General features: G+C 38.5%; 1 protein-coding gene across 4 annotated transcripts in view; it reads left to right on the top strand.

Annotated features, from left to right (window-relative positions):
* Positions 1-14426, top strand: part of PARD3B (par-3 family cell polarity regulator beta) — a 1001728-nt gene that overhangs the window by 393446 nt on the left and 593856 nt on the right. For all 4 annotated transcript variants that reach the window (XM_078450957.2, XM_078450959.2, XM_078450958.2 and 1 more), the window contains exon 3: positions 4340-4511. In XM_078450957.2, coding sequence (XP_078307083.1) covers positions 4340-4511 — 172 coding nt within the window. The remainder of the gene's footprint in view (positions 1-4339; positions 4512-14426) is intronic.

Here is a 14426-nt window from a genome sequence, read left to right as displayed (position 1 = left end):
ATAAGACAACTAAAAAATGAAACATTGAGAGGGCGATAAATGCGATAAAGAAAAAAGAAGGGAGGATAGAAAGTGGCTGTGATGTTGCAATTAAGATCGTGTGGTCAGCAAAAGCCTGGCATTTGAGTAAGGATTGGAAGGACAGAGGAACAAACCATGTAGGTGTCTGGGGAAGACTATTTCAGACAGAGAGAACAGCAAATACAAAGACACTGAGTCAGGAACAAAGAAGAAATCATAGATGGATAGAATCCTGAGAGCAAGGGAGAACGCACTCAGAACATGTGGTCAGATATGTCCCAAGGAGTTTACGACCAGATAGTCCATTGCAAGGACTTGAGCTTCACTGTGACATGGGAAGGTGACTGACCAAAGGAGACACATGACCCATCTTGTGTTTTAGTAGGATCACTCTGGCTGCTGTATTGAGAATGGATTAGAAGGGAGCATGGGTAGAAATAAGACCACACAGGAAATTATTGCCGTGATCCATGGGAGAGACTGTGGTAGCTGGGCCCAAAGTGATGAGAGTAGAGGGGTGAGAAGCAGGTAAACTCTGATTATATTTTGAGATTTGTTCACAAACTGGATGTGTGTGGGGTGTATGAGAGAAGAAGGGAGGGGTGGAAAAAGGCATCAAGGGTGAATATGAGATTTTTCTCCTGAGCAGTTGGACGGATGGACTGCCAGTAATTTGAATGTAAAAAGATTGTAAGAAGAGCTTTGGAAGATCATTTTTTCAGTTTTTCACATGTTATGTTAGGTGATGGACCATATAAGCCTGGAGTTCGAGAAGAAGCTCTGGGTTAGAGGTTTAAATTTGGAATTTATGAGCATATACTTATGTCTATGCCATGAGACAAATGAGATGTCCAAAATGACTTAGATGTGTTCTCTGTCACATTTTTAGAGATGAGGAGGAATAAGTAAAAGGAAATTTAACGGATGGTCACAAGAGATATCCAGGAAGACAAGTCAACAAAACAATTTAAGAGGCATGTTGAACTGTGTCCTAAAATCAAGCCAGATAAGTGGCTTGGGATTTAGTTATCTAAAGATTGGTTTTGACCTTCATAAGAGCAGTTTCCATGGAATGGAGGGGCAAGAGCCTGACAAGTGTGGTCTCAGCAAAGAACAGGAGTCCTTTGGAAACTGCTCTGTAGAGATTGGAAACTGCTCTGTAGACAGACATTTTCAGATTTTGCTTTTAAGGAAAGTAGAGAAATAGGGTATTATCTACAGGGGTAAATGGGTCCTGAGAAGGTTTCTTAAACCTTTCTGTTGTTGGTTTTTCTTTTTGTTTGGGGTGGGAGAATGAATAGTATATTTGTGGACCAACCTTCCTGTGTACATCTGGGGATGAGATGCCAAAATACTGACAGAGATCTGTGAGGACAGGAGTTTTGATTAGAAATAATGACTCTGAAAAGAGTTTGGATTATGGGGTCTTTGGGAAATGTTGGTGTTGTGCTGGGTGACGTGAGAATACAAGCATTGCAGAAGGAGAACAGAAGGGTTGCCAGAAGATGGATAGGGCAGCAGAAGAGAAAGGCATCCAAATGAAATATTACCTGTTTGCATTTTGCATAATGTTTAGGTTACTATAGTCCCAAAGATGTCAGTGAAAAATCTTCCACATGCCATAGAAGTTTAGTCTAGGTGAAACCTTAACAACAGAAAAAAAGTTAAATAGAATTTCTTCTTTCCTGTCCAACTTCTTTTTCTATCATGTTGGAAATCAGCATGCCTCTGTTGAGGAGCCAGAACCATGATTTATGTTAATTAATGCATCTCTGTAACACCGTCTGCTGGGAACTCTGTTACCTGATAATGGAGGTGTTCTGATGAAGCAAGTAATCTAGCTAATAAGCACCTACAATGTACGATTTAAAGAAATTGTCAGTTTTAAAACAAGTGTGCATATTGTAGATGTTGAAATGCAGACCACATGGAGAGTTTCTTATCAGCCAGCACCAATGAAGCCAAAGACTTTGTTTGGGCACCACTGATTCAGGAACCGAACCTCTTCTTTCCAGGAAGAGAGACCGTCTCATTCATTCATCCATCTGTACATCTAGGGTAGACATTGTGAAGATAATGCCTGTCAATTGTGGGACTGGGAGACAGACTATGAGATTTGGGAATACTCCACTTCTTATTATCATCATCTTTGTGATGACTATTGCCTTTTCTCTCCATTCTTGATCGTATTCTTTAGGATATAACATCCTAGTGGACAAACCACAAATATTTTACAAGATATCCTCTCTTTTTACAGCTCTCTTGTTGGAAAACAGTCACAGTGTGGTCTGAAACCCTGAGTTAGAAATGAAAAAGACTAGATTCTAGTACCAATTACTGTTTTGCCTCTCCCTTTGGGAAACAAAATCTCCGAACTATTATGTTCTCTCATTTGATAAGTAGGCGTATCATTGTTGTTACATCTGCTGTAAACTTGTATGGATATAATAGTATGGAAAACAGGAGAGTATCTTGGGGAGGAAAGGTTACATAATAAACATAGATAATGGCATAGTTGATGAGTTATCAGTTTTAAGATTGTGTATTATGCTCCAAACTGATACTCAGTTTTTTTCTCTTTTCCCCAATATGGAAGGCGCACTGCATTTATAAGCAGTTAAGGATGTAGGAAGAGGGAAGAGTAAGGTATTACTCTTCACTAACACAAAATTGTTCATAGAACCCACATAATAAGCCGCTTCATCTTGCCGATTGGCAATTAAAATAAATGTTACTAAAATGTGTTAGAATTCACCAATATGCAAAACTGAAATTATAATTATGTCACAAAAATAGTGATGAAAATTACACTTCTAGCACATTTTAAAAACTGATTTTATTTTCCTTTTCAAGATTTAAAGTTTTAAACTCTTTGACCAGATGATTAGAAAGATACAGTTCTACTGATTATTTTTATACTAGAATAATCTTTCATTATTAATCCATTTAAGTCTTCTCTCAAATCAGTTCATCATTACTACCAATTAAAAATAGAAAATGTATGTGCTCAATTTCAAGAATTAAAAATAATGCCTTGGGAGTAGCATTTCTTTCCTGTGGTAAGAGGATTGTTGGATTTTCCAATTAAAGAAGTCTCCATACTGGAAATGAGTAGTCAATTATGAAAATTATTTCTGAGTAGTCAATTTGCATATCCCTAATTGTATTCATTTCTTTTGAAAGATTCAACTTGGAATTTATGATGTTTTGATTGATTACTCCTGCATTTGTGTTATTAATACTATTGCCAACGAGATTCCCTTATGAATGGGGCTTTCTGTGCCTTTCCTAAATAAATGCTTGAATCATAAGTAGGTTTGTTTTATGTAATGAATGAAAAATATCTAAAGATTTACTAGCAGATTTCAAAGTTGCCCACACTGCTCTTTCCTGGGTTGACAGTAGCATCCTCTCGCTGCCTACTGCACACACATTTGGACTTTTCCATGGCACTTGATGAGACGCTTGTGAGGGTCCTCCATGGAGGTGCTGTCTGCTGGCCAAAAATACAGTTTGAGCAGGGTTGTCCTCACTGTTGATACAGCAGTGCTTGGGCAATTACTGGAATATTTTATTTTATTTTGCCCTTTATGAAAAATGGCTTGGAATGGACAATTAAATGTTTTATATTAATGGTTCTGTTAATAGTTCTATATTAAGAAACATAGTTCTCCTATGAAATGAAATTGAAATGAAGATAGTAATAATTTGGTTGAAAGTGCTGACGTTTAGTCTCTTTGGACTTGGCGTTCATTGGACTGAACCAGTCAGCACAGTGTCATGAAGGAAGAGAACAGAATTAAAGGGATGTATAAAAAGGGGATGATATCTATGTGCACAAAATGAACACATTGTATGGAAATATACACATTCATTTGTTGTGATCGTGTCTAAGAGGGCAGCTGTAATTATGGATTTTATAATATCTCAGCTCTCCGAGCCTTGAATGTCCTCTTTTTTCAAGTAGACCTATCCTCAGTTTCTGCATCTTCGACTTTTTATTTCTGGAAACACTCTTAAAACTACTGAAGTCCTTTTAGGAAAATTGGTGAAGGTGGCAAGGGGAAGGGGCAGCCATTTCCTTATTTCGAAAGAGCCAAAATTGGTTCTTTATTTCAAGAATCGGCAAACAATTAATTCCTGGCTACAATGCTTTTAGACCTATTGAGTGGAGAGTTGTGGGGCAGTAACATTCAAGTTTGACGTTGTCAGAGGCCATTTTCTTTAAAATCAAATAAAGATCACAATCAGCAAGATACAGTGTTGTGTGATGATGCATGTCATACCAAGTAATGAGTGTTGTTGGATTTGTTTGTAGCTGATTGCTGTGTTTGATGAACAAGAACCACTCCACAAGATTGAGAGCCCTAGTGGAAACCTTACAGGTCAGCAGACCCCAGATGCCTTTGAGACGGAAGTGGCTGCCCAGTTGGCTGCATTTAAACCAATTGGTGGGGAGATCGAAGTAACCCCTTCTGCTCTAAAATTAGGTATGTACATTTTCACTAGTATGTTTTTCACCTGATTGAAATACATCAGCTTGCTGATTATGAGTTGCTTCTACAATATGACGTATCCTCTTAGTATCTTTCTTTAAAAATCTGGTCTGTCTTTTCTTTAAATTATTTTCACATAGCTCTTTGTAGTCGATGATACTCAGACAAGTGGATGCGGTTTTTGCTTGCATTGCGGGCGAATCTGAACCGCATCCTCTCGAAGTATCCTACAGGACAGGCTGGTCTGTAAGTGATGTGGCTTATCTGTAGCCTATGAGGATCACTTTAAGAAAATGTCCCTGAAGAGTGTCATTTGGCAAAAGCTAAGGTTTATCAAGGAATTTGGACTAGAAACAAAGGTCACTTTCTGTTTCAGCCACCTTCTTTTTCTCCCCAAATGATGTATCTCAGAGTTTGGAGGAAACGTTTGAAGTTCATTTCTTTCTTTTTTTTTTTTTTTTTCAAAAAAAATTTTTTTTAACATTTTATTTATTTTTGAGACAGAGAGAGACAGAGCATGAACGGGGGAGGGGCAGAGAGAGAGGGAGACACAGAATCGGAAGCAGGCTCCAGGCTCTGAGCCATCAGCCCAGAGCCCGATGCGGGGCTCAAACTCACGGACCGCGAGATCGTGACCTGAGCTGAAGTCGGACGCCCAACCGACTGAGCCACCCAGGCTCCCCGAAGTTAATTTCTTAATTTTGTCCTCCTCATTTATTCAAGCGAGAACAACCCACCTGGTAGTTTTGTTCAGAATTCTTTATTTTTGTTTTGAAGGCATTGGGAGAAAAATAAACATTCTTCTACAGTTTCAGTGAATTTACATCTCCAAGAGAAATGTCAGTTTTTGGTGATAACTCTTAGAGATAAATTTAGGTCCGTTTAACAGCATGAAGCTTTTGAAAATCCACTAACATTTTGGTACTTAAAACAAATTTTCATTCCTGTTGAATGTATGCATATGTTTTGAGACTGCTCTGAGCACCTGTTATATAGGTTAATTCTCCAGATAGAAGAACAGAGGCTTTTACTACTTTGCAAGGGGAATCTTTCGCTTGCAAAGCAAAGAACATGCTTAAAATTGTAAGTCCTAGAGAGTACTCGTTTTTCCCATCTGAAACAAAATGTTTACTGTAAAGTTTGTGTTACATACCACAATATTGAATATCCGTATTTGGTACAAATGTTCTGGAAAGCATCTGTGGTGCTGCCTTTGTAATAAACCAAGTAGAAATTAATGACCTATAATCTTCACAATTCTCCTCTATCCTTTGGAAACCCGGCCAGTGAGGCCGTGTGCTGGAATGCAGACGACAGAGGGCCTTGTGGAGGCCTTTCTCCATCCACAGCGAGGTTTGTGTCTTCCACAACCTCACCACCCTATCATTCATTTGCATAATGGATGCCTTTTTATCCATTATGCAAATGGTGCGGGAGGAAAATTAGGCAATAAGGGAAGACGAAAGGAGAAAATTGCTCTTGCTTGTTTTAATATTCTATTTAGAAGCGAGCACTGTGTGGTCTTCGAAAGGCTGAACCTCCAAGGGCCCTGGGCTTGAGAATTTGTTTTCACCTTTCTCTTCGCTTTCTCGGGGAAAAAAATAAGTTTGTTTTTCTTAAGATTTTCAGCTTCTTTTGTTGAACCAACTGAGCAATGCAATGTTGAAGTCAGGAAGAAAGGTAAGCTGAGGTTCTTTTCCTTTGAAAGTGAATTTTGTGCATCCTGAGGACGAATTTTTGGTAAGAGAGACAGAAAACAATCTTGATTAAATGGGAACTACATGCCGGGCGCCGAGCTCCAAGCGGTGCACTAAGTGTCCTAAATCCTTTACTCATAACAACCCATTTCAGCCTCACAGTACTTAGCTGGGTTCTGTCATTCCCCTCCTTTAAGAGATGAGGAAACAGGCATAGGGTACTTAAGTGATTTATCCAAAATCACATAGTTATTAGGTGGCAGAGCCAGGATTTGAACCCTCTCTGGCTCCAGTGACAGGAGCAAATTTTCTGAGCTGCCTTTCATGTGCTATTTGTAAGAGAAAAAATTGATAGAGTTTGTCTGCAATTTATGTTGTGAATATAAACCCAAACCCTGAAAGTGCTTATTCACTTCTTGGCTTCAAATCCATTTCACGTGGTACTATAGATTAAATGACGAGATTAGCTAACCTTTATTAAGCGGTCAGCGTCGCTTTCCAGCCAATGGGTCTGAAGCCCTGACGTCATCTCCAGTTCTTCCTCTTTCTTTCCTGCCCTCCTCACTTTCTTCCACCTTCATGTACATGAGTGTCGCAGCAGGCCAGAGCTTTATCATCAATCAGACGATTGCAGAGGCCTCAAACTGACCTCTCTCTTTACAGGGTGCACGGATCCTTGCTTCTGTTAGAGCTGCCTTTCTAAATCACAAATCTGGTTATATAACTCCCTGCCTAACAACTTCCAATGGCTTCCTATGGCGTGGAGAGCCATGTCCAAAGTCATTAGCAGGCTGATGCAGATGGTTCCTCAGAATTGGCTGGAGGAATCTGGGCAGGGATGAATGATGAAAAAAAATCCATCCCTTATCTATCCTCCGGGGTCCAGCAGATTGAGTACTTTTCATTTCTGTAACTTTAAAAGCAAAGCAAAGCAAAACATGTATCAGGTTTCTCAGAGAAATTAAAGAAGGAAGCAACACCACCTGCTTGGGTATCTGCTTATTCTGTTTTCCTTTTGTTGCTCTCAGGGCAGGTGTGGTCATGGATGGGACAGGTGTCATGGCGGGGTGGGGTGATATGCAAGTCAGCAGATGCAATGCTCATGGCTCTCCCAGGAGTGTGACCCCGCGGCGCCATTGGCCCCACCCCGAGATCCTGTTGAGATAAAGGGGGAGGAAGTGGTTAGTGTGGAAGTAGCCTTTGTGTTCCAGTGATTTCACCATAACAAGGTGCATGTAAAATGCCGAACACCAGAGCCCCAGCTCTTCATCTCTACTCCCCACTCTCCTCCCAGAGGCCATTGGAGCTGGTTCTACTCCTCATGGGGGGCTCATTGGTGCCAGCTGGGACAGCAGAAGCATGGCTTATTCTCACTCATTTTCAAATTCTTGGGACCCCATTCAAGAAAATGGGGAATTTAACCATGATCAGCTCACATGCTTATCTCTCCTAATGAGACACAATTTAACAAATAATAGGAATCAAGACATTTTTATGATTAGGTCATATTAATCACCACAAATTTGTGTTTTATTTGTATCTGAGATAAAAATATGCTCAATATTCAGTGTAGTTTTTATATCATTTTCAACAGAAGATAATCGTCAACAATATTCGTTAAAAACCAACAACATTCCCTGTATGCATACAGAAGTTCGCCATTCCTGTTTTTTTCTCACAAGATAAAATACTTATGCATCGAATATGCAGCAAGTTCATATTTACAGGCTCTTCATGATCTACCTACTTTCTCTCTGCCTGCCTTTCTTAATGGCCACTCTTCCACAGTTACCTTAACCTGCAGGAACCATGAACCACTGGCTTATTCACTTTCTTTTTAAGCCTTCTTTTCTTTGCTTTCTTTTAAGCCTCTGTGGTTTTGTAAGTACTGTTCTCTTCACTTTGATCCCCCCTTTGCCTCTTTTTGTTCTTGATGAATTTGTACCTACCTTTTTTTAAAAAATAATTTAATATTTTATTTTTGAGAGAGAGAGAGAGAGAGAGAGAGAGAATCCCAAGCATGCTCTGCACTGTTAGCATGGAGCCGAACGTGGGGCTCAATCTCATGAACCGTGAGATTGTGATCTAGGCTGAAGGAAAGAGTCTGATGCTTAACTGACTGAGCCACCCAGGTGCTCCTGTATCCACCTTTTAAATTCCAGCTCAAATATGACCTTGTTTATAAAGTCTTGTGCACATCTTTTAGATAGTGCAGTGGGTAACAATAAATTTCTTAATATTTTATTTGGCAACAATGAGTTACAAAGATGAATTGAAGAACTCTTCTACTGACTTAAACGGGTTCATACTCTTATATATACCCTATAAGCTAATGGGATATATATATATATTTATTTATTTTTAAGAAGAGTTTTAAATCAGTTGGGCATCTATATAATCCCAACTTTATTCATTTAAATTGTTTCTTACCATTTATTTTCCAGTGGTTTTTCTAATGTAATGCTAAATGACTAAGTTCTGATGTAGAATAATTTGCTAGTTTGGGCTAATGCTTGATGATTCTATGTTTCTGAAATTGATCAATGCTTTCAACTGTATAGCCTAGAGATTGCTAACCTAAAAAAACCTATTTAAAAGAAGAGACATGGTAGAACACCACCAGGTAAAACAGTAAAGAATCATATTCACAGAGTCCATTTGAGCTTTAAAATCATCTAGCCCAGGGATTTCCCAGGTCTTCTTTGTGGAATCCTATGGTACTTCTTAACATATTTTGGAATTTCAACAACTACGTGATCATAGTGAATTAATAAATGACATATATTGTGCACTGACATTCTGGATGCTATTCTAATTTATTCACTTTCACTCTCTGAGAAATAGGACTGGATATGCTAGCAGGAGAAAGAGGGATGCAGAAGGCTGTTGAGTAGGCAGCAGAGAATCCTTAGGCCTTTTAGGAGGTCCTACAGTGGAGAAACTCACTTCCACTCAAAAGAATTCTTAGTGCCCTTGACAGCAACTTTTGTAAGATGCTGGTCTAGACATAGTTCTATAGAATTTCATAATTAGCAGTTTTCTGGACAATTGACATTATTTTACAAATAATCAAATGTGCGCTCTGATGTCAAGTAACTAGTTGGGTAAAAACGCGAGTTGGAACCTGCGTCTCTTGGCTTCTAGTACAGTGCTCTTTCAACTACATGACAGTTTTTGGATTAATTTTAGTTTTCAATTATCCATGTCTTTTAATACTATATGTGATAAAATACCACCTCATATCCTTTTAGAAGTGAGATAGAGTGTAAATTAATAAATAGATACTGTGAATAGCTGTAAATCAAAAGCTAATAAGGGAATAAAGACCAGAAAATTAAGATGGAGAAAATTTCTTTTAAATCCTTCTGTAGGTTTCAAAAAAAAATGAATATGCTTCTGCCTTCTCATCCCTTGTATGTTTGCGCATACACACATGCATGCATGTGTTTATGTTTGGGGGGAAAACTGAACCCAAACCAATATGTTAATGGGATACGTAGGTGATTTTTTTCTATATTGTGGATATTTGTTGTATTCTTTTCACATTGCAAGTTTCTGCATGTAGGGCCTTGTGTCCGTAAGACAAACTAGGACAATTATTTTGAAATTTGGAAGAGTAAGTCTTTTAGGTTTCCCCTAGGCTGTTCCTGTACTGACTTTCGATCTGTGGTAGCTGACCTTCTGCTGTTCCTCAGAAGACCTTGTGAGATCATGGTCTCAAGGTTGGCCCATCCTCGTCCCTTGAGAACCAGTGATACGGACCTGGTCCCAGACCCTACAGTATTTGATCTAGTTGTGTTCCCAAGTAATCATTTAACCTATATCTATCAGGACCACATTTTTCCAAACAAAAAATAAATCAGGACACAACTGTCATTTCCATAGAAGTGAATATTCTGAACTGAGACTGTCCAGGTCTCTTTGTGATGTGTGATCACCATGTCTCCTTGGCTCACAGTTTTCTCATCTATAAAATATACCTTGTTTACCCTAATAGGCTATGATTTTTTTTAGGAGAATTTCATTCATTCTAAAGCTGAATTTGAATCTGAGTCCATGTGCCTGCCAATTTCTGTCCCATGGCCTCAATTAATTAGTAGTTTTATTTTGGACCTTTTGATAATTTTTTTTTCAGGACTTCTTGACTGAAACTTGATATGTTGGGTCCAAGCTTCAGTGAGAAACATTTTCTTTGGTTATAATTATTTTAGCAATGTAATTTAAACAGTATGTCAGGATAAAACATATTTGGAACTTAGTTGTTGCTAGTCTTGTGATCCGTATTACCCAGATATAAAACAGTTTGATTAAAGTTTGGAGTTGAAATGGTGTTAGCTTTATTCTCCTCTCGCGTGTTAAACTTTGAAGATGAGCTTACTTTCTATTTGAAAGTGATTCTTGTTTTTGAGACTTGAAAGCTGGAAGGTGCCTCAGATGCTTTATTGTTTCCGTGTGTGTTTGTGCTTCAAAACTGAAATGGAAATTATGATTGTGTGTTTGTTATAATTATTTTCAAAACACTGAATTTCCCTTTCTTTTCAGTAGTTCTGAGGAAAAAAAAAAAAAATATATATATATATAGCCATAGATTAGCATTGGAAATTGTGACCGTTTTCTATCTGATTTTGTCTAATTTACTGCATAAGGGAAACATATGGGAACATTTGTCTGAGTTTTTAAGGAAACCAAATCCCTTTATGGCACTGATCTTCAGGAAAAAATAAAGAAGGGGGAAGTTTATTCCTTTAATTAGGCTGTAGTGTGTAAGTAGCTGCTGTGCCCGTAATGTGAGTTTAAGTATTGGCATCTGACCCTAGACAAACACAGTCACACCACACACATCGCAGAACTAAAGCTCAGGGCCAGGCTGGGCTTCTCCCGGAGCCTTTGAATTCTGACTACAAAGCGCACAAGCATGTGCGGGTTCCCCATTGCTGGAAGCTTTCTGCTGTGGGCTGTGAAACCAGAGTTGAAATTACCAGGCAACTGAGGTCATTTGCTTGGACGACTCCATAAGTCATAATTTGGTCACTGAGTTTCATCTTATTTGTTTCCTGTTGGGGCTGATTATTCAAAAGTTAACAGCTATAGAATAGCTTTTCTTTCTTTTCTTTTTTTCTTCCCTGTGAGCCTGGTATTTTCTTCCCATGCAGGCTTGCATGAATGATGTTGTAATTAGCTATGGTAACCTTGCCGGGCTATCATCAATCAGTCACAGCCATAGAGTCAACAAAGTGCGTGCATGCTTTCTACTATGACAGTGACTCAATCAGGGCTAAGGAGGTCACGGCGTTTCTAACCCATTTCTGGCATCATCCTTCTTTTCCTGTTGTCTTGGTTTTTATTTTAGTTTGTTTTCAGAGTAGGTGAAAGTTGCTGGGGGGGTGGGTAGACAGATTATGTATCAAATATTTAAAACATTTTTAATACTCTGGAAAAAGGCCTGAGGTGTTCAGTTGAATGAAAGAATAAAATCAGTACCTAAAGACAAGCTACTGGTAACAAATATTACAAGGTAATTACCTCACAGTAGTAACTTTCATTTGTGTTAGTGAAGGAGAAATGTGAAAAGCAGTTCAAATAAGAACTTTTCAGCACACTTGGCATTACCTTTTCTGAGTAGCTGTGGATGAATGGTCGATACAGGCATACTTCATAGACATGCAATCAGTTTGTAACATTTTATAAAAAACAGTGAGATTTGCTTGAAAATATTCTGTACTCTTAGAAATGTCGTTTAAGTGAGATATTATTTATTAAATTATAGAATGTCAAACAAGGAAAAATATTACTATGATCCTAACAGAACTACTGTTTCCATTTTTCTGTTTTCTGTCTAGTTTGTCTTTGTATTTTGTCTTAATTTCTTTTTTGCTCTCTGCTTCAGTTTCCCTATCATCTTTTCAATTTTGTGTGCTATGTCTAATGGCTAAATGTAGTACTTAAATTGGCACTAAGTTGGTTGTACTCTATGAAAAAAAATATTAAAGGGGAATTTCATTTAGCCGTTTTTCAAAAAATGTAAGATAGTATATGGAAACCAAGCTTTTACTCTTGTTCTTTTCCAGCTTTAATTTTCTAAGGTGATTATATGACCTCAAAACACACACACACACACACACACAAAAATGCAAGTTCACCACCTCACCTTGGGCCTCTGGCTGATGCTGGACCTGCACTGAGAGCCTACAGATCCTCTCGTAAACAAGCGGAATGAAAGGTCACCTTCCTACTGCTCACTTGATACTAGACCCCTGGGTTTTCAAGCCTCTTTTGCACAATGCACTTACTAGTATGTCTGGTGAGGCCATGTTTGCAGAGGCCTAGTCCCTGAGTAGTGAAAATATTGTCAGCCATACTGTCACATTCAACTTTTGATAGTTCCTTGGGCCACTGATAAAATCATTTGCAGTTTGCCCTTTTAACAAAAGAAAGGGAACACCCCCCAATACACACACACACACACACACACACACACACACACACACACGCACAGGTCTCTTCTTCCCTTCTCACCAACCATTACAGTCCCCATCTTCCTTTCTTATGGCCCATCCCCCCACCTCTTTTCTGTGCAGGTACCCTGGGAAAGCCAAACAGGACCAGGCAGAATGGCCCTCGTTCTCTAGACAGAGGTGCTGCTTTTCAGAGCCTCGTTGGGTTTCACGTGTCTGTTTCAAAATGCTTTCAAATTACTTATCTATATTAAACATTCTTAACAACCTGACTCAGATTTTTAAATATATAATTCTTTGTGGCCATTGATTACATTTCTCATAAATTTCTAATCACACCTAAAATGATTTATGATAATTATGCTGATCTACTTTTGCAGTGTGAAGTTCAAGAATCTCGCTAACAATTCAGTATATGGCAAAGCCTCATTTACATGAACAACTTAAATATAAGGTTTACCCTTTGGTAGTTGGGGCGGGGGGAGGTGCGCACATGTGGGTGTATATGTGTGTGTGTGTGTGTGTGTGTGTGTGTGTGTGTGTGTGCTGATGCCTGCACACAAGATTTTCTTTTCCTCCCCTTTCCGCTCATCTGCCCATCTGGATAGATAGGGGAGGGGAAAAAATCCACTAATTTGATTATTTACAGAAGATCCATCTTAGGGACAAGTCACTCAGAGTTGGTCACGCTTTTATGACTGACTAAGGATTTTCTCATTTGCTTTATCTGATAAAGCTGTTTGATGAATTATGACCCAATAGACACACATTTAGCTAGTTCCTTGCTCATACCCATTTTGAAATTTGACTAAGATCTTGAGGTGACTATGTAGTAAGACATACTTTAGTAAGACATACTAAACAGCTTGATCTCTTCATTCACACATCCCAAGGTGATAAGGAAAGGTGATAGCCTTTGCTTAGCAATTGCCATATGAAAAGCCATCCCTCTTGTGTTTACCCTTCTTAAAATGTTTACCAGATAAAAGAAGACAACTTCCCAGATATCACCCCCATAGTCTGTCAATTTGTCATTGAAACAATGCATCTATCGTATGGTGCACAGAAACTGGTGCTCATTCTGTTTATCCATGGACTTAATGGGAAAATCTTGATACCTATCAGAAAATAGAGGTAACCCTCTAAAAATACCAGAAAAAAAATTCTGATTTCTATATAACTATGAGATCTGTTAAACTCTTCAAATTCCTTTACAGATGGAAGAAATCTGGGGCTTCGCTTTTTGTTTTTTTGTTTTTGTTTTTTTTTTCTGTGTGTAAAATTATAGGAAATTGTGTGGTATAACTTGCTTAGCTTCTTTTTGTTTATATAGAAGGCTTGGCTGTAATTACTTAATGCATGTGTGTGGAATATGACATGATCAAGGAAAATAAGTTAGAAAGCTTTATGCCTAACCACATCATATTTAAAATCATAGCTCTGGTATTTGGCGTTTTAAGATAATATTGGTCAAAAGAAGCCATCACCTCATAGTCCATGTTTCTTGAAACCACCGATAAGAATGGCATTTCTGTATATTTTTTTGCTGTTTGTTCTGAAAAATGACACGGATGGCAGAAGCTGAAAGGCTTTGTGTCATCTGGTTCTCTGGAACTGTGATGATCAATTAAACTCTCCTTGTGTTTTTAAAACAAATAGGCTTTCTGCCCCAGAGACCTGAGAGCATGAGGCAAACTTTGTATTTTAGTCACAGTTCAGGAACAGTGTCCTTTGACCTCACGACTTTAGTTGGGTGC

Source organism: Panthera onca, chromosome C1 (assembly GCF_046562875.1).
Source record: "Panthera onca isolate mPanOnc1 chromosome C1, mPanOnc1 haplotype 2, whole genome shotgun sequence".
Taxonomy (NCBI): domain Eukaryota; kingdom Metazoa; phylum Chordata; class Mammalia; order Carnivora; family Felidae; genus Panthera; species Panthera onca.
The sequence above is the reverse complement of the archived record's forward strand: the minus strand, read 5'-3'. Positions and strand labels throughout refer to the sequence as shown.